Here is a 20,529-nt window from a genome sequence, read left to right as displayed (position 1 = left end):
CACATTGTTGGGAAAAAAAACAGATGTGCTATCAGAATGAAATGGTAATAAAAGAGAAACAGTCATCATACAATGTAAAATAGAGTATAGGAAGAAAGGCCTTAGGTTTTATGCATTTTTGGTAGGATATCCCAGTGAGAGGATACACTGGTATGTGTGTTACAAATAAAACAGAAATTTGCAAAAGTTTAATGCTGAGTTTTAAGATGAAATGATAAAGTAGGAAGAGTTATGTAGTACCTACATTTATTTTAGACACACATGTTAACTTACTGTATTTGTAAAATTCCATAAACTAATTGTACATGTGTTTAGACCCTCATATTTATACATATAGTAAAACTATAAAAATGAAACAAATAATTAGAAGTTCAAAGTTTAAGAAATGTCTCTGTCTCAGGTGGAAAGAGAATACTCTGGCAGTATTAAATATTTCTAGATTCATTTAAACATTTTGCAATGCACACATGTATTGAAACATCACAAAGCACCTCATTACAATGCACAACTTATATTTTTTTGTTCATCAGTTAAAATTAATTTATAAATTTACACTTTTTAAATAGTCATGTAAGTTATAGCAAAGTGTTTTGCCAATTCAGTCACAGATGTAGGTACATACATTTCAGTATGGTTAGTAATTTTAGTTGCACCTATTAAATAATTCATACTTTCCAATTAAATAAAACCATTCCAAAATTTACATATTAATAAAAGTATATTGAGTAACAAAAGTACAATTTCCTGGAGTCACTTAAATTTTTCTCTAGTTATCAAATAAGCTGACATGAACAATACTATATTGTGACTTTCAAAATGACCTTCACTGATTATTTTCATATAACACAGCCAAAAGTTTATGAAAAATTTTCTCTAGGGAAGTTAACTTCTCAATTCATATTGCCAATGAATGTGCTTTGGCAGAAAATTTGCCAAAAATGACATTTACTTTTCGGGAAATTATGATATCACTTAATAGAATCTTGGAGTATATAGCACTCAGACAATTGTCAAATTGGTCCTAGGCCTTGAGGGATCTGAATGCTCATTAGCAGAAGGGTTATATATTAACTGAAACTTAGCTATTCATTTCAAGATGCTGAATTAAGTATAGAGAGAATGATGAAACATTCTTATTAAAGGTGGCACAATGTTCAAGGTAATATGAATGCTACAAGCCCATAGCTACCTAAATCATTTTGCCAAATAACTGGATTTAAAAATGGTTTACAATTTTGTGAGATACCAATTTCTCTTTTGGAGTTCAGACACCTTTTCAAGAATTAGATCCCTCAATTCAAGTATATCTTAAAATTTAGGAAACTCTTAGAAAAGGAAGTTAGTTAAATTCATTCTAATATCTTTCCAAGTGAAAGGAAACAGCTAAACAGTAATTTAAAGTATGTTGCAAAATATTTCAGTATAAGAATCAGGATATTATTAATCCTATTAAATTTGAGAAATAAGGTTTTGCTTTTTATTATAATGTTAACTTTGGCAAGGTTTGGGAGGCCCAATTTTTTTGTATTCACATATATAACATACCAAATTGCTAAGCAGTCTATTTGAGATGAAAAAAAAGGTAATATTCAAAATAGCAGAGAAATTTAATTACTACATTTTTACTGTTTTCTTAAGATGTTACTTGTATTTGGAACATCATTTACCTCAATTGGCAAATACGTAATTGTTACTTTTGGTTTGTTTTTCCCTTGCTTTTAGAAAGAATATATTTTTCAAAAGTAGCCATAGTCTTTGTTTTTATAATTAATCCATATTATATCAAAAATAATACATTTCAATAAATACCGGTGGCATAAGTGATTTAATGAATGAATGAAACAAGACACAGCTAGCTCCTATAATTAATGTTATTTTGTTATACGAATATATTACAAGAAACGAGACACAATATGACAAATAGTTGAAAGGCAAAGAAAATAGACTTTAAATTCTGGGAGAGTGGGGTTATGAGTGTGAAAAATTCTTAGTAATTTCATGGCATTGGAATCCATAGAAAGCTTATGCACAGAGCTTTAAAATAAAATTTAAAAAGAACCACCAATTGATATTGGATCTTGAACTTTAAAAATAATATCAACTGTTTTGTTAGATCTAAAATTTCCCAGAAAAGTCTGATGTGTTCAAACTTTGTGTTTTGAAAGTTGCCTGTATCATCAGGGCACTACACTTATCAAGGGATTCACCAATGTGAATTTAGCAGTTCAGTGTGCTCTTTAGAGTCTGGCTAGAGGCAGGTATCTGGGCCTTGACCTGGAGGCATCTATGACTGTCTGGTCCGTATTCACTGTGTGAATTTTGACCACCATGACATGAGCTGATTTCTTCCTGTCAGGCCTTTCCATCATGCCATTTCTCTCTTGCAGACAGCAAAATATTAGCCTAAATAAACGTTTTGTCCTTAAAGTTCTGGGTATTGAATATTTTGTCCCTGCAAGAAAGAAAGTCACCGAAATAGATTTTTACACACAAAGTGGGATCATTTCTGTGAACGTATCTAACTTACTGGCTTCCAGTTGTTTGGAAGACATTCTTGGGAGTAGTTTGAAAATCTGACCAGAAAAATCTAGAATACTGTTTGCCAAGGTAGGTGGGAAATTCTGATCAGAGCTAGAAGAACAGAATACTGATAGCGATGCATACAGTAAAGCTAGTCTCCGGAAGTTCCAGTTAGGAATACGAACTCCATTGGCTGTTGGACTCCTGGTCATGGGTGTCATACTCTGGCAAAAAAATCAAATGAAATCTTTATCTAAATCATGAGACTATGCAGAAGGTTAAGATTAAGTATGATGGATTTATGTGGCTGAGGAAAGTTCAAGGCGGCCCAGTAGTTCATCTATAGTTAGGGATGCTTGCTGTTTCTAGCAAGATCTGTTATGAAAACGAGAAAAAAATGACAGTTAAGTTATTTTAAAAATTTGCAGTTTCATCACAAATATAGCATGGGAAAGTTGGCAGAAAAAAAAGAGCACAGTTGTTTAAAAGATTAGCATGAAAAAAGAGCCAAATTCTTTGCATCAAGAAAATAGGAAAATTATCTGAGGAACATTTCATAAATTAAGAATATATTACCCATCACAAGACTAAAAGTCCAATAATGAAAGACTTTAGTTTGGAACTAGAGCCCTGGGGAGCCAAGTTCATTCAGTGCTATCCAGGAAAGCATTTCCCGTAGTTCAGGCATCAGATGTCTTTGTAACCATGATCCAGGAGAAACTGAAAACTGGCAGATCTGACCACAGCACTCCACATCTTCCACATTGTGCTGGTTTTATGGGAAAGAAGAATGTAAGAGCTGTGTGTCTTCTACCCAGATTTCAGAAGATGTGGTAGGTCCAGCAGTGTGGCCCTGAAAGTAAGTCATTAAGCTGTAAAGGGGAAGCCAAAAGTGTAATGGAGGCTTGAGAAAGCTGAAGATGCCAAGTCTGAGGAACACCTAGTCAGAAAAGCTGCAGGTAGTTAGCAGAACCACCCCAATAAAGGCCGCGAGGGCTTCAATAGGCAAATTCACATGGACCAGGTTTCACAAAAACTTGGGTTCTCATATGTGCTCACAACTTTCCCTGAGTGCTGGACACAGTGCTATAGAATTTAATGCTCACTATGCTGGGCTCCATTCTCACTTTGATCCAGTCTACATAACTCTCTGTATCTTATTTCAGTCTTTTGGAAAAGAAGGTTTATGATGTGCCATTATATGTTGGTAGTATTTTAAATATTTTTAACAGTGGCTCATGGCTAAGAGTAATGTCTTCAGTCTCAAAGGAAATTTTAGACTAGGACTTTTCCAAAAAGTAGTTCTTGGACTTTTAAAACCTTGGTGAGTCTTGGTGATTGGGTAACTATATTTTACACAAAGAGATGATAAATCTTTTCAGGACCAGAACAGAATTGTAAGATTTACTTAAAACATCCCCCCTAAATCTCAGGTGGGGTAGTGAAGGTGAGTAGACCGTGGAGTGAGTATGTTCATCACTGAATTCATCCTCTAATGAGTTTAGCTACTGCATGTGCTGTTAGAAGTGTAACCTGGCTAGGAGCAGGACTATGTGGGCATAAACTGAAAAGTACCATCATTCTCTGGCTTTTCTTTGCATACTCTCCCTTTTGGTTACCATGACATGAGAAGCCTTTTCTTCCCTGGTCCTTCCCCAGCAGGCCTTTGTCTCGGAGCCAGTCAGCATGAACCAAAAGAGTAAGTATTCTGCTCTTCAAATTGAAAATGTCAGGTGTTTCACCCCTGTGAACAGAAAAGACATCAAAACACCAAAAATGTTTTCAAAGAGGAAAATCAAGATAACACTTTGCTTAATAATAATAAATAGCAAGAACTGCAATACTAGTTGTATAACTAATAATACTAGTTCTTGGAGTGTGTCAGTCTATTCTTAACATGCATTTCAGTTTATTGATAATGTCACCTAGTTCTTCTATATGGAAAACTGTTTCATCTGATTCTTTGCTTTTGAGTCAGCATAACTATCTCAGAACTCGCATTTTGTTGTTTACAAACTATATTCAAATTTCTCTCTTTGAGAAACACTGAAATTAGAGTCAATAGGACTGAAAGCTATAATTGATGAAATATGATATTGCACTCTAAAATTCAATTGCAGAAACCCTAAACCCAGAGCACCTCTGAGGGGTGCTCACTCTTTTTGTGTTGCAACATTGTTCAAGAATAGAGAGCCCACATGTAGGAAGCCAGAAATGGCAGTTAATTTGGCAAAACCTACAGTCCTTGACTGCAGAAAAGGATTTTTACAGATTTAAAAATGAAACCAAACTGCTCCCTAAGTGTCAAAGAAAAAAACAAAAGAAAGCAGAGGCAGGTTTCCCTGAGAAGTCCACCTTGACCCCTCTTCAGCTGCCAGAGTCCCTGCCAGCACCTACAGCGTCACTCCCCCCTCCCAACTCACCTCCTTCCAGCCCCTGCACCAGGTCCAGTCAGCCGCTGCCCACACTCAGCCACAGAGGTCCTCTCTCCAGAGCCTTCTGTTTCCTACACTGACCAGATAGCATCATTTAATGCTTACCCACAACAGCTGTCAGCAATTCCTTCTGAGTTCTACATTTTGACCTAGAAATGAGGACTCTCAGCCCTGATGAATGAGTTACCATGACATTTCCCAAAGGCCACTTTTCCCTAGAAATAGCCCAATCAAGAACACCTCAGACATCAAAAAGGGACACAAAAGCTAATCACCTGCCATCACCCAAAAACCTGATTAAAGCATATGATGTCCATAAGAAAATTCAGCCTGATAGACAGTCATACCCTCTGGCTTCAGGCTATTGACACCAGAAAAATGTTCGTTCCATATGTAAGACATAAAGAAACCTGACTATCCAGGCCCCCTCAGCCTGAACCTCTTTTCTCCATGTTGGGGCTGGATAAAGAGGACAAACTGAGCTCTATCAAATTGGGCCCCTGAGAACCTGCAGTCACTGTAGAAGTTGGGGCAAACCTGTGCCTCCTGATAGACAATGGAACAGAACCCTCTTACCCTCCGAAGTTCCCTCTGTAAAAAGTTACCATTTGGGGCAGCTGTGACTCTTATCTCTCACTCTTTATTTCAGGCACTAACTTACAGCCTGGAAGGACACCTCACCAACATCAGTTCCTGTCTGCGAAGAGGCTTGCTCTTCAAATTAGAAGGGACCATCACTTTTACACCAAGTCAGTCAGCCTCCCCGTCACTTGACCCCTGAGAGGAACACAATGCGTGCATGAGAAAAATAACTGCTGTGCCACCAATAGTACAGCCATCACTTTGCACTCTGTGCTTCCCAACCCATACACTTTTCTTGCACTGCTCTAGCTCACTTGGTCTCAGTTGTGCTAAGGAATTAAGGACTCTCCCATTACTTGGGGGGGGGGGGAGCCGAGGACATAGTTGGGCAAGCCACCAACACCTTTTCTCTGAGACAGCCTATTTCTCTGTTTCTTTCAGCTCTGTTACGGTCTCCTGAGCAAACACTGTATACTGTCAAACTGCTAAAATAGGCCTCTCCTGCGTGTAAGGCCTGGTTGGAATCTCTGAGCTAACAATGCTACAGCAGTTGGCCTCCATATGCACTGCCTCAGACTTCTGCCACCCGCTGTCTGCTGGTATAGCTGTCAGGACCTAAAGAATATCTCCTGCCTTTGATTTGCTCCTGTCAGGCAGTTCATGTTTGTTTTAAGATGGAAAGACCCACCCAGGCATCAAAAAATTATGTGTCCTCTTTTTGAGAAACCCTCACAGATGACCTTGTTGATTTCCCATCTCAACATATTGCAGCACTTCTGACTGATGACATCCAAGCTGCCTGCTGGAAAGACTGAAAAGCTCTGCACAATGTCTTGCACAAACTGACTACAAGAAAAAATCCACAAATTTCTTAGAGCTTCTGCATCCTATAAAATGTGGGCCCTTCAGTTCACATAAACAATGATGCTTACTCAGCGCTGCCTAGTCCCTTTTTTATCTTCATGCTCTAATTGCTGCTGTCCTTGCAATTAAGAAACCTGACAAGCTCATCTTAGTCCAAGCCCTCATTGTCCAGGTGCCTCATGCTGTACTGGACATCCTGAGTAAGTGTCGACCACCCAGTCCTCACATGTGTCTGCCCACCACGCTTGGCCCACCAGATGGTGTTGGGAGCCACCACATTGCCAAGCCGCCGCATATAGGGATCATGCGGCCTGTGGTAAAGAGTAAAGCCTGAGTTAGATTACCCCTCCCATCGAACACGTTAGTTTCCTGCTTACCGCGTAAACAACCCGCTCAATAATATGTTAGCCAATCAGCTTGCCTTGCTTACTTTGATATGATTGGACACTGTATCCGTATATATACTGGTGCCACCCCTGGGGGGAAGGAGAAGCCCGGAAGGAGCCGCGGAGAGCGGACCGGTAGAGGCTTCGGAGCGAAGCACGGAAGGAGCCGCGGGGAGCGGACCAGAGGAGGCTTCGGCTGGGAGCGATCCCAGGGCAGGCTGTTCGGAGAGAAAATAAAAGAAAAGGTTGTCCACTGCCAGACTTTGTCGTGTGTCCTTCCTGCCGGCCGGGAGCGACATCGACATTTGGTGGCCCGCACGGGGAACAACTGATCACCCCCGAGACGTGGTAGTGGACAACGTTCCTTGATACAGCACTGCGAGACAGGTGAGTAGGGGATAAACCTGGGCCCTGGGTGGCGCGCACCTACAGGGTTTTTAGACTCCCCTCAGGCTCACGCGTAAGTGGCGGATTTTTGGGCCTCACGCGGTGAGTAACATATTAAATATGGGTAACGTACCGAGTAACGACACCCAGCCCTTGGTACAGGTCCTCCGGAAGCTCTTAAAGTCCAGAGACCTCAAGGTGGGACGCAAAACGCTGGAGAGCTTTTTTGAGGAGATTGATAGTTTCGCTCCCTGGTTCTTGCCCACAGGGCACTTAAACCTGCCCTCGTGGGAGAAGTTGGGCAGGGATCTTTCTCTAGCAGAAAGGGAGGGCGGGGCTTCGGTCTTCGCTCGGCCACTGTGGGAAATGATATATGCATGCTTGAAGAGCGAGGGTGGTTGCAGGGAAGGTTCTCAAGAGCTCATTAAAGTGCGTAGGGCATTCGAAAAGGCCCAGTCAGGGAGCTCCCGGGAGGGGTCCGTCAAAGGAGACAAAGATATAAAGGAGGAAGACGGGGCTCAGGCCTCGGAGTCGTCTGACTCCGAGAACGAGGAAGGCTTAGACAACGATGAGACCAAGGAGCCTAGATGCCAAGAGGATAGGCCGCTCGATAAGGAGTCGCAGGGTTCTTTCCCAGCGTTGCGCCGCGAATTGCGCTCCGCTCAACTTGGTCTGCGGAGGAGTAGAGAGCTCCTGAGCGCCCCCTGGCGCGAGAGGGAGGCGAAGCCTTCCGCCCCACCTTGGGGGCTGTTCCCGGAAGCGATCCCTCGCCACGAGGCGGCCGCGTGGGAGCTCCCTCCCCTTTCGCCAGAACAGAAAGTGATGCACGGGCCCCCATTTTCCGCCCAATCACGGCCGCCGTCTTATGCTCCGCCGCCGGCGGGTCGGTATTTTTACAGGCGGCTTTGGCAGGGGGGACATTTGTCTCATGAGGTACATCCACCACCTGGGATAGATAGTGGCCCCTACGGGATATTTCCTGTACAAGTAGCTATGGGCCAGGGACGTAATGCATGGGAGCCTTTTGAGATAAAGCAGATTAGAGAACTTAAAAATGCAGTTACAACCTTTGGGCTGACTGCGCCTTACACCATTGCCATGCTGGAGAACCTGTCTTCTGGGCCCCTCACCCCCGCGGACTGGATTCAGCTGGCAAAGGCGTGTCTGCCCTCGGGTAGTTACCTGGATTGGCGAGCCTGGTACACAGAGTTCTCTGCCGAGCAGGCTGAGAAAAACGCTGGTTGAGGAAATGGGGGCTGAGGATTTAGCTCAGCGGCATAAGCGCCTGCCTTGTAAGCAGGCAATCGCCAGTTCGATCCCTGGTACCAATAAAAAAAAAAAAAAAAAAAAAAAAAAAAAAACGAAAAAGATAAAAATAAAAAATAAAAAATAAAAAACAAAAAGGGGGAGTAAGCCAAGGCCTGGCTCCAAAGGTGCGGTTATCTATGGCATGACAATGGATGGGCCCGGATCCGGTAATCAGCTGGAACCGAGGTGCGGTTTGTGTTTTTCTGCAGGAATCGGGACGAGAACCACTGTGGGTACCGGAGAGACTGACACGGGCGACAAAGCCCTCGACAGAAGATCAGACCTGCCCTACCGGAGATCCATCACAGACCAACCAACAAGATGAATAAAAATAGCGGTAGCCCGAAATAGACAAGAAGATCCTCAGGCATATGCATGGCTCGCTCGCCTAGCCTACGACCGAGTCTAGGGACGGTGAGCTTCCCACACTCCTCCTCTAAAAAATTATGATATAGCAGGGTAGATGAGTCAATGACGGGTAAGAGCATGCCTCCCCAGCATGACTCAACCTAAGACAGGCCCTACCCCATACCGCACGAAAGCCGCTGAATTACTAGGTTCCGCCCGAACCAAATGTCGCCCCGGGGGGGATCATGCGGAGCGACATGAGTGTATGCCTGTGTGCATCCAGGTTCCGTCCGGTTCCTTCCTGGCCCTGGAAAAAGGACGAGGGCCTCGGGGCCTTGGCAGACTCGGGGACGGCCGACCCGGGCCGACGCCGAGAGCCCTTGGTGGGCCTCCTATCAGGGCATAGGCCTCTACACTCAATTCAGGACGGGCTACGATGCGTAGACTTATTTAAAATAAAAAAGGGGGAGATGTTGGGAGCCACCACATTGCCGAGCCGCCGCATATAGCGATCATGCGGCCTGTGGTAAAGAGTAAAGCCTGAGTTAGATTACCCCTCCCATCGAACACGTTAGTTTCCTGCTTACCGCGTAAACAACCCGCTCAATAATATGTTAGCCAATCAGCTTGCCTTGCTTACTTTGATATGATTGGACACTGTATCCGTATATATACTGGTGCCACCCCTGGGGGGAAGGAGAAGCCCGGAAGGAGCCGCGGAGAGCGGACCGGTAGAGGCTTCGGAGCGAAGCCCGGAAGGAGCCGCGGAGAGCGGACCGGTAGAGGCTTCGGAGCGAAGCACGGAAGGAGCCGCAGGGAGCGGACCAGAGGAGGCTTCGGCTGGGAGCGATCCCAGGGCAGGCTGTACGGAGAGAAAATAAAAGAAAAGGTTGTCCACTGCCAGACTTTGTCGTGTGTCCTTCCTGCCGGCCGGGAGTGACATCGACAAGATGGTGCCTAAAATCTGACTCCCTCTGATGGATGCTGAGTAGACCCTGCTTATGAATGCAAGTGACTCGTTCAGGACAAGTTAGAGATGCTGTTGTCACCTTGGATGAAGTTATTTTGGCCAAAACTACTACTGCTTCCTGCTGCTGTTTGGAAACCTGCTACCAAAATATTACATGAAACTCCATTAGAATGTACAATCTTATGTCTTATTGTATCATCTAAAATAAATTTCACAAAGTGAATGAAACATGATGAAGAAATGTTCAGATAAAACAAAATAAAATAGAGTTTAAGCTGTTTCCTTCCAGTTACATGCAGCTGGGCCTCTGCTTTGTACATAAGACACACCAGACCACTTTGCTTTTCCTCTTCTCACAGGCATTTTCATATCTTGAAAACATGGTTCTGTTTGCATGCCCGCCTCCCAATCCTTCTTACCTTTCTGGACCACAGAAATCTAATGGAGATAATCTCATCCCTCATTTCAGTGTTTTATTTTTGCATACTGTGTACTGAATTGTCTGACTGCAAATCCATTCTTTGCTGTGGCCTGTGTCACATCCTCTTATTCTTGCTGATAAGTATTCAATTAATGCATAGGAATGAATAATACTGAACTGTTCTTATTGATATTTTTAGTTATCAAAATCATTTAAATACATTAAAATACATATCAAAATCTTCATCCTTTGAAAACTAGTTTTATAACACCTTTGTTGTGCTTTTCATGTGCTTTTAGCTTTATGAGCAAATTCATAAGCAATAATGTTTGTGTTACAGTGTCTGCAGTGGTGGGAAACCTGACAGCAAATCGTGAAAGACTCCTTCCGTCACACACTTGCATTTCACAATGAGCAACTGAAACGGCTACTATTCGGAACTGTAATTACAGGATTATTAGCCAGATGTAAAGTAAACTTTAATTAAAAGAAGCTTGGACTATGTATTCCTCTAATGATTCTCCCACCTATAATATACAGGGGCTACAACTGTGTCAGTTCTTGCCAACATATCACAGGGACATAATTACATTGGGTTGTAGCTGTTATAGTGCATGTGAATGAATCTGTTTGGGAGTCTAATTTGCAGTTCCTTTATGCTTAATAATATTGAGCATATTTTTATGTCTGTATTTCCTTTATGACTGATAATACTGAGCATATTTTATGCACATTTTCTGTATATGGTCCTAATTATGCTGATTTATATTAGTTTTTTTCTGTAGTTTTGAAGGAGTATGTTATATTTGAAGAAAAAAATCTTCAATGGTTATAAAACTTGCAAATATATTTAGTCTATTATTTTCATACTTTATTAGGTATGTATTTTAAATGACAAATACATTTTATATGGATGATTTGAATTTATATTTAAAATGATTATTGCTTATTAGATACCACAAAACTAAAATCATGGTTTTTTTATTATAAAATATTTGTATTACTTTTACATTTATTTATATTTTAAATTATTTGTAATGTGCAGAATTAGAAAGGTATCCTTTCATTTTTCTGCAAAAAAAACATTTCTTAATTTCAGTTATTTAAAAGATTACCTTAGGTGACTTAAATTGGGAAGATGGCATCAATTAAATACATACATAAAAATGCAAAGAAACATTTTGGTATAGAACTAATTTTGCATTACTTTAAAATTTTCTGTTGATATATTAGCTTTATATCAGTACCAATATTCTATTGATCATATTACCTTTACAGAAAAATTAGGTAAGTTTTTAAAAATGTCTTTCAATTTTGTCTTATCTTGCCGTCTCTTAGACACTGACATTAAAATCCATATTTAGAAACTATCTGTGTAGTATATCCAAAATTTCCTTTTATTTAGAATAAAACTATGATTTAATTCATGTCTAGATGAAGTAATCAAGGTTCTGTATATGATAGCTTTGAATACAGAAAATACCCGTATTAAAAATTAGATATACATTGTATTGTATACTAGTGCCTTTACCCGTAGAAATACATTGCAAGGGCCCTTATGTATGTGTGAAACTATGGAAAATCCTAGAACCTGTATACAGTGCTTTATTCTGTGTGCATATCTGTAGTACGTTTAAGTTTAAACTATAAGCACATTGAGAAATTAACAATTTCTCATTTACGGATTTTAGCAATCTCAATGCAATGTTATTTTGCGTTCTCTAAGGAAAGAACTTATTCAGTCAAAAACTTTCACCTTTTTCCTCAAAGAAAACACTACGTCTTCTTTCAGGCTTATCCAAATTGCCAACATAACTAATACTGGGCTTTGCACTTTTGCTGAGTTAACAAAAAAGTCACTTGACCACAAGAATGCAATGCCATAATCTGAAAACCAAAATTTCTACTGTTAACGATTTAGCATGTACAATGTGGAAATGATTGAGAAAGCAACAATTAATGTTCGAAGCAGAATAGAGAGGAATGGAATTAGATTTCATTGTAGTACTGTGAAGGGTGTAAAATTTAACCCTTACGAATGACTTTTTTTAATATAATTCCACAGATTACAGACACAAAGCCTGTAGCTAACTGAAAGTGTGGAAAGCAAAAACACAAATAAGAGGTGCTACAGTTTTGATCTTCAGTGCTTAAGTGTTGAAGGCTTGGTCTCAAGTTTGAGACCATACTGACAAGCGAAATGAATCAAACTGACATGTACAAATACCGTACAGTCTTCTTAGAGTAAGAAATGGTAAGAATACATCAAAGTGTATGGTAATCATGATTCCCCATTATATTGATTTGAAGCCTTATGAGGTTTTCATTCATTATTGGAATGGTTTTATTCTCATTGTTTGATTTTATTTTCTGTGATGCTATGAACAGGTATTTTGATGAAAACAAGACATTATCATAGCTAGTGCTGATTTAATATCATCCTACCATGCTTTTGTTCTTCTGTCTCCATTGGTTTTATCATGTTGTATCTTATTGGATTTTATTATGTGTGATAGTATAAACATGTTTTTTTATGGACAAGTAGATAATATAGTAATCATTGTTCATTTTCTATTAGTTGGTTCTGAATACCCCATAATACTTTCATTCTTTTTAATGATTTTATACTATTTTGTTAGGTTTGATATTATAGTGTATAAAGGTATATTCAAATATTTCAAGAAAAGAGACACTATGGTAGCTAGTGTTATGTCAGGTTGTCTTGTGGTGAAACACTATGTTGCTTAAATTGTTCTGTTCTGAGCTGTTTTGTTATGTTCTCTTTTATCTTCTTAAAATTAAAAAAAAAAGTGGGTTGAAGGCTTGGTAGAAGAGAGTGAAACCTCTGATAGGTGGAACTTGCTTGGAGGTACTTAGGTCATTAAAACCAAATCTCTGCAGAGGATCATGAAATTCAGTGTATTCCCTTCCCTCTATTGTTTCCTAGCCATGAAGTTACAAGTTTTGCTTCACTGCACGTACTGTGTCACTGCAAGTCAACACCCCCAGAGACTGGAATCTCTCAAATTGAACCAGCACAAAACTTTTCTTTTGTAATTATGCTTTTTTTTGTAATAATGGAAGGGTAAGTCACCCAAGGAGAACTACAGCACATTCTAAAGGACTTGTAGTACTTTAATTCTTTTATTAAAACCACTTCAAACTGCATTTCTGCTATATTAAGTGATACTTAGATTATAATTTTCCAATTTATTTTCTAAACATTTGCAGAACTATACTTGAAAATTGTGGAATTCACTTAATTTCATTACTTAGTCAATATTCAGAAGTTTCTGCATAAAAATCAAATAAGTAGGAAATTGATGTGTAATTACTAAAATCTTTGTGTTCTTTTTGCCTTATTGTATAACCAAAGTAATACTGATAATGAGTGTAATCGCAAACAGCAAACACCAAAATAATCATTTAATCATTCTTCATTAAAATACTTCTATTACTATTGAATTAGTTTTTAACTGTAGAAACCTTCAAAAATTTGACTGCAAGTTTAGAGTATAAGTTGAGAATGGAGAAAAGTGGTACTATCAAATAAAAAGTGGCACCAGATTTGACATAGTGGTTATCTTAAAGTTAACTTTGAAGATTATATAAACTGTGTGCAACTTTTTCCAGGAAATGCATTTTTGTTACATACCAGGGTGCAAATGTCTGAAAATTCTGTGAGCTTATAACACAAATTTTTAGCAAATGCATCTTTTTCTTTCTTCTCAACAAGATTTTCATGCAGGAAAAGATGGAGTTTGTCTTTTGGTTTATATTTAGCTTACAATTATTCTTGATGATATATCCTTTATTATGGCTCATTAATGGTTATGTATTTGCTGTTTTGCTGTCTTTAAACACCAAGTCCATTCATTGTAAGATAAATAATTGCAAACTACATTCAGATATGAAATGTAACTAAGTTAATGCATATGTGTAATATATAAAGGATATTGTAGCATATAATTTATTTATTAGAATAATTGATTTTATAATTAGGTAATTTTCACATTTTACTAGAGAATGCACTTCTTTTATAACTACATTTTAAGTGATTTTACTGCACAAAAGATAATTTTTACAGTGACTGAAATTCAATAAAATTTCACTTGTTAACTTGTTTTTTATGAAAAATAATATATAACATCTTTCAATTATTTAGATAATTATAAACTGTGGAAACCCTGTAATATAACCTTAAGTTATCAACAAATAGCTGTATAAAATATTCTTATACTGTGTTACTTCCAGCCTAAAGGAACATGATATTCTGTAGAGAAGATTAAAGACTAATCCTAGGAGATACAATTCAGGTAATAATGACATTTCTTACAATGAACTCACACTACAGGAGAATTATAAATGCCAAAATTGTATGTTCACACAGAGACATATCTACATGCATGCCCACACAAAAATATTTAATGTCACTGTAGAAACCAAAGAGCAGGCAAAATTTGGAGATGGTTTAACCCTTTAAAATTGAAATGCACACTTGTATGCTTTACTCCTGAGGTTGTTGAATTTCAAGAGAAAGATATACATATATATATATATTTTTTTTTAAGCTAGACATACTGTAAAATGTTGCTCAAGTCTATCTGCCCAGCTGAAAGTTGATGCGTGAGATCGTTGTGAGGGGAATTCTGAAATAGGAATTCCTGTAAGCTTTTGATGACACCAAGCACTCAGTGCTCAGATTAAAAAAATCAGAAATAATAAAATGACGCTTCATTTGAAGATTCCTTTTAATAGTCAAAACAATAAACATTATAAAAGTGTCAGATGAAAGACAGTAAAGTTATCAGAGTATCGGGCTGCCAACTGGTGTAATATGAATGATCATCAGCAGTTTATCAGTGACAGGGAAACAGACACCACAGAGTTCTGTCAGGTAATTGTAAGTATCTTGCATTAACCTGGTGAGAGGAAAAAGAATATCCACTGTTCAGTCAAATATAAACTCCACCCACATGTGATCACATGATGTGATCAAACTTTAAAATTTGCTTTTTATGAAAATAATTTATAGAATTTGGATAAGATTTTATAAATTTGAGCATATTAAATATCCTAATCCAAACTTAATATAAAGAGTAAGACCTTTCCTGTGAATATACTAGTTTTTATTTTTCTAAGATTCATGAATATGTACATATATGTGTCCTCAAAATGCTCTATAAGACAAAAATATTCAGATTACTCTTATTGTCAGAAAAATTAAAATGAAGCATTTTCTTTAATTAAATTTATAAAATGTTAAATAATATAACACATATCAGGTACAAATGCATTAAAAAGAATTATACATTGTTAAAGTCTCTTAACCTTAAATAGCTACATGTATGAATTTTAAAGAGGCTTTGTATTGTTTATGCCTAAATTATTTTCTTGCTACCCCACCAACTACATTAGAAAACTAGTGCTAACAAATAATTAACATTTTATATTCATAGAAAAGTGTGCATGACAATATATTTGTATCTTTTTTTTTTTTTTTCTTGAGAGAAGATCTTGCTATGCAGTTCAGGCTGCCCTTGAACTCCCAGAGATACACCCACAAAAAAATACTGAGACTCAAATTGTTTTCCAGTCTCTTTCCTTGCTTATTTCTACAGTATCAAACCTCTTATTTCTATAGTATCAAAGCAAATGATCATAGTAAGTGGACTGTAAACTGAAATATTGAATCCAAATAAGCCCTCCTTTTGTTAAGTTGGTTTTCTTAAGAATTTTGTCACAATGACAATATGCTATCACAATGATACATCACAAAATTACCCCAAAGAGAGAAATTATGTAATGATTTCAGTTGATGCAGAAAGGCATTTGACAAAATTGAACATTCATTAATGATTAAATCTCTAAATATACTAGTTATTGAAGTAGCTTGCATGATTGGAATAAAGATCATATATTAAAGGCTTACAGTCAATATAATCAATAGGGACAATCTAAGAACTTTTCTTAAAGATCTTTTATAAGGAAAGAAAGACAAGTTCACTGAAAATCTTTACCAAGACAATTACTTTTTCTTGAGGGCAAGGATTGTTTGAGACAGGGTCTTGCTATTTAGTGCAGGCTGGTCTTGAACTCATTTATGTAATGCAGTCTGGCCTTGAACTCATGGTGATCCCCCTGCCTCAGCCTCCCACATGCTGGGATTCCAGACATTTATCACCATGCCTGGCTGCCAAGACAGCTAGACAGTAAAAAGTGACAAAAATAACCTATATTAAAATCAAAGATGATCAACTGTTGTTACAGATAAAATGGTTATATATGTAGTGAACACTGAAGACTCAAAAAAAAACAGTTATTTTTGATAAATTCCTGAAAACTCCAGAATCATGAAATATCAACCATAGAGACTGAGGAGTAGCTGCATTTTGTATTATGTTCCTAGCATGGCGATGCCTAAGAATTGTGGATTCAGTGTCCAGCATCACCGAACAAATATAGAACCAATAATAATAATAATAATCAGTAGTGGTTCTACATGCAAATAATTAACCAGTAAAAAGAGATAAGAGGCCAGGCACGGCCACACAGCCTTACTCCCAGGACTCTGCAAGACTGGACAGAAGATGTACAAATTAGAGCCCCACGAGGCTCACTTAGTGCTTAGAAACTTCCTTCTCAAGAAAAGGTATTTTAAAAGACCTGGGGATGGAGTTTAGTGGAGAGCTCTGGTTTCAATACGCAGAATGACAGAAAGTTTAAAAGAAGTGATTGAGAAAAAAATCATATATATATTTGGCAACAAAAAGAATAAAATGCCTGGGAATGAATTAAAAAAAAGAAAAGAATCACTAAAATTATAAAACAATAGTGGAGGAAATTAAAGGCAAAAAATAAAGTACTCCTAATATTCACTGGTTTAAAGATTTGTAATTGTGAGTAAGTCCAGAGTATGGAAAATAACCTGCAGATTTAATGGAAGTCCTAGGTGCATTCTTCACATAAATAGAAAAATATATTAAAATTGATATAAAATCACTAAAAACCTAAAGTGGTAAAAGCAACCTTTGAAAAAAAGAACAAATCTGTAAGTGTCAAAACTTCTGATATTAATTATAGTTTAAAAATACAGTAGTCAAAATGCACAAGATAGAAAATAAAATTCACTGTAAATATAGAACATTAGAACAATAGAGAAGTCAGAAATACATATATATTCACATATGCATACATATAGATACTGAAAATGTGTGATAATTAAAAAATATTTGTATGTTTTTATTCTTATTTTGATCAGAAAAATTAAGCTTCATATTTTCTTATTTTAAATTTGCATTTGCCTTTACATAGGCAATAATTGGGACATTAACTTTTTAGTTATGTTTTGGTTAAAGTATGTTAACGACAATAGATCTTTCTAAAACATAAATAGTTTCACAAAATCTTGATACAATTCTTGTTTATATAAATGTAATCTCATCAAAAGCAAGATTGTTTATCCATATATTTTTTAGAATTTTGAGGGAATCTTGCATTGAATATGAGGCACTTAAACAATCTGAGCGAGAGAAAGGGATCTCCCAAAGGGATGAAAGGGAAGGGTGCAATCTGGTTCATGTAGTCTACATTGCGGATCTCAAAAAAGCACAGGCGGTTTTATGGCATTAACTATTATTTTAGCAACACAAAAAATTATGTTTTGTAAAATGAGCCGGACACTAAAGAATCCTCACCTTATTTTTTAATTTTTTAAGTCCAAGAACTAGAAAAAGTGTTCTGGGCTAACAGAAATAAGCATGGTTATCTGTTAGGATTTGAAGGAGGAGAAACAGCTATCTGACATGAGGGAAATAATTTATATGTTATTTTGTATGATGAATATGCAGATTGTATAATAGTAATATCTCATAAATAGTCACGCATGATCTTCAAATTTGTAGTACATATGCATGATACATTCATTTTAAACCATTTTCATTTTTAAATGTTGATTCTCATTTTTAAAATGTTTCTATTATTAGGTTTATATCTGAGTTTGCATTTTTTAAAAGAAACAACCATATGCTTTTTTAAGGAAACAAAGAATACAAAGATTAGCATTGTCTTTTTTTTCCACACTTGATTTGACAGTCTACATTTATCAAGTATGCAGTAAATATTTGCAGTATTTAATATAAAGATAGACACTTCCTCTTCAAAATATGCACTAAAATATAAGTTCTCCTGCAAAATATGTGAACATTTTCATGAATTTATTCATTCACTAATTTTCAGTTTATTTTCTTTAAATACTTTGCATATCTATTAATTAAAAATCTGTTAGGTTCCAGTTACATGGTAATATACAAAAAATTATCTAGGTTGCCCTCACACATGAGTTTGTTTTTTTTTAATGATTTACGGAAAACAGATTATATAATGCAAGATGTAATGAACAGATACTCTGAAGAAGAGATGCTAAGAAACCCGAGGCTAATTTTGTAGCATTATGATATTAATTCTAGCAATACTATTGTTCGCTGATTATAATGGCATTGGTCTGGTCTCTTGAGTTCAATTTCAGCATATGTACAGATGGGGACAACTATCACAAAGAGAATGAGAGATGCGATGGTAGTTATTATTGTCTTCCCTAATGTTAGATCTTGAAGACCTAAAAAGCCTTCATCATCCTGTAATGATTTGATTAGTTCTATAATATGCAATAAGTATATAAAGTGGGTGAAAATGGGGACAACTATTTGTAAGAAACTAGAGACAGTTAGATAGACAGTGAAGATCTCCAGTGGACTTGGTTTGAAATCATTTCTTCAAATTGTTTTTTTTTAACTGTTTTGTTCTGTTTTGAGATGTTTAATCTTACCCTCTTTGAGATGTAAAAAAAATGTGTAGGACTGATAACCATATTACTGAGTTTTTGTTCGATCATTGAGCAGAACTTTTTTTAGTGTCACTTTTTGAATGTCATTCTAAATACTTTAATTCCATAACCTGAACAGCTATTTCTAAGATGACAAAATGTAACTTATCAACCAGCAATTTCTTACCGTGTGTTTTTCTGTAATTTTGTATTATTTCTACCCTTTTTTTATCTCCATGTATTTTTTGTTTCCTTTTCTTTAAATAAAATTTAAAAAAATACTCCTAGAACAATCTGAATACAATGATTCCAATGGTCATTCTACTGGTTACTTTGTTTTGACATTTGTACTTTAACCAGTGTGCAAATATTCAAAATATTAAAATCAAAATTTATGTGTTTTACTTATGCTACAATTTCTTTAATTTTTTCTTCCCATTCTATTAACAAATTTAAAATTTGTTTGAATAGGTACCATATTATATAGATAAACCTAAACTTCCTTGCTATAAGCAAGGAAGATTTTATGAACTGTTTAATTAAAATAGCCTAAATTACTTACATTAATACAGGTTACAATTTATAGGGTATGTAGATATATCCCAAACTGTGCTTAAATGTATGTGAAAAATTACAAATTACATTAAAATTACATAAATTTATACAATGTGACGTATTTATGTCTATTTGATTAAGTGTGGAATATAAAATTATTTCCCAGCAATTTGTATTTCTGAAATTTTAAAAAATAGCCCGCTACTTTAGAAGCAATATACGCCTATATACAGTATATGTAACATCTGAAAATCAAATTTCACTCAGATTTGTTATTTAACTTAGAAAGATGAGCCAACAATATTAAACAGCTGATGAAATATACCATGTATTTGAATTCCATTCATGCAGGATCTTGGACTGGAGATTTAGCTTAGCAGCATAAGCATGTGCCTGGCAAGCCGGACATCATGAGTTTGATCCCTGGTACAAAAAAAAAAGAGAATCTTATGGCCAAAGCAAGTTCATATTAATAATTTTTACTAAACACCTGCACCTCAGGCACTGCAATGAATTCTAAGTAGTGTATTTCTTGAAGATGATACTGAAACTAATAAAGATCAAAAATAATATCTCATTTAATCCTCCTACTAAACTCAGAAAAAGTGATAGGCAATCTATATATTTTATAGATGATAGAATGCTATTTTCTGAAATTACTTCATATTTGTAGTAACTTAGAAAAAGTCATAGGGAACCTATATATTTTATAGACGATAGAATATTAGTTTTCTAAACTGAGACAACAGAACACAAATATAAATATATCTTAACTGCAAGAAATATTCTTGTGATCTGATTTATGCTCTTAAATTATTAATAGTAACTCACAGTAGTATTGCAAAAATTTGGACTTCAGAAAATAGTTGAAATTCTATTTCCACAGGTGTATATAAATCTCTAACACGAAGTAGAAAAACAAAAACCAA

The 20,529-nt window shown here is 36.6% G+C and overlaps 1 protein-coding gene and 1 long non-coding RNA gene across 2 annotated transcripts; one reads left to right on the top strand and one right to left on the bottom strand.

The window, feature by feature from the left end:
- The first annotated feature begins 3,704 nt into the window (after positions 1 to 3,704).
- LOC134470473 (endogenous retrovirus group K member 113 Gag polyprotein-like) lies at positions 3,705 to 10,064 on the top strand. The gene is made up of 3 exons (XM_063224807.1): positions 3,705 to 4,219; positions 5,605 to 5,704; positions 5,979 to 10,064. The coding sequence occupies exon 3, from the start codon at positions 7,295 to 7,297 to the stop codon at positions 8,417 to 8,419; it is 1,125 nt and encodes a 374-aa protein (XP_063080877.1). The 5' UTR covers positions 3,705 to 4,219; positions 5,605 to 5,704; positions 5,979 to 7,294; the 3' UTR covers positions 8,420 to 10,064.
- Positions 10,065 to 14,954: 4,890 nt separating this feature from the next.
- LOC134470471 (uncharacterized) lies at positions 14,955 to 20,312 on the bottom strand. The gene is made up of 2 exons (XR_010039390.1): positions 19,926 to 20,312; positions 14,955 to 15,143 (listed from the first exon to the last, which is right to left on the bottom strand). It is a non-coding gene; the product is annotated as an uncharacterized LOC134470471 (long non-coding RNA).
- Positions 20,313 to 20,529: the final 217 nt, after the last annotated feature.

Source organism: Cavia porcellus, unplaced genomic scaffold, assembly GCF_034190915.1.
Source record: "Cavia porcellus strain 051 isolate PalLab524CR breed Dunkin Hartley unplaced genomic scaffold, mCavPor4.1 scaffold_15, whole genome shotgun sequence".
Lineage (NCBI taxonomy): Eukaryota > Metazoa > Chordata > Mammalia > Rodentia > Caviidae > Cavia > Cavia porcellus.
The sequence above is the reverse complement of the archived record's forward strand: the minus strand, read 5'-3'. Positions and strand labels throughout refer to the sequence as shown.

Bases quoted from the DNA above. Each gene is read 5' to 3' on its own strand.
- LOC134470473 (XM_063224807.1), top strand. From the start codon at position 7,295: ATGGGTAACGTACCGAGTAACGACACCCAGCCCTTGGTACAGGTCCTC.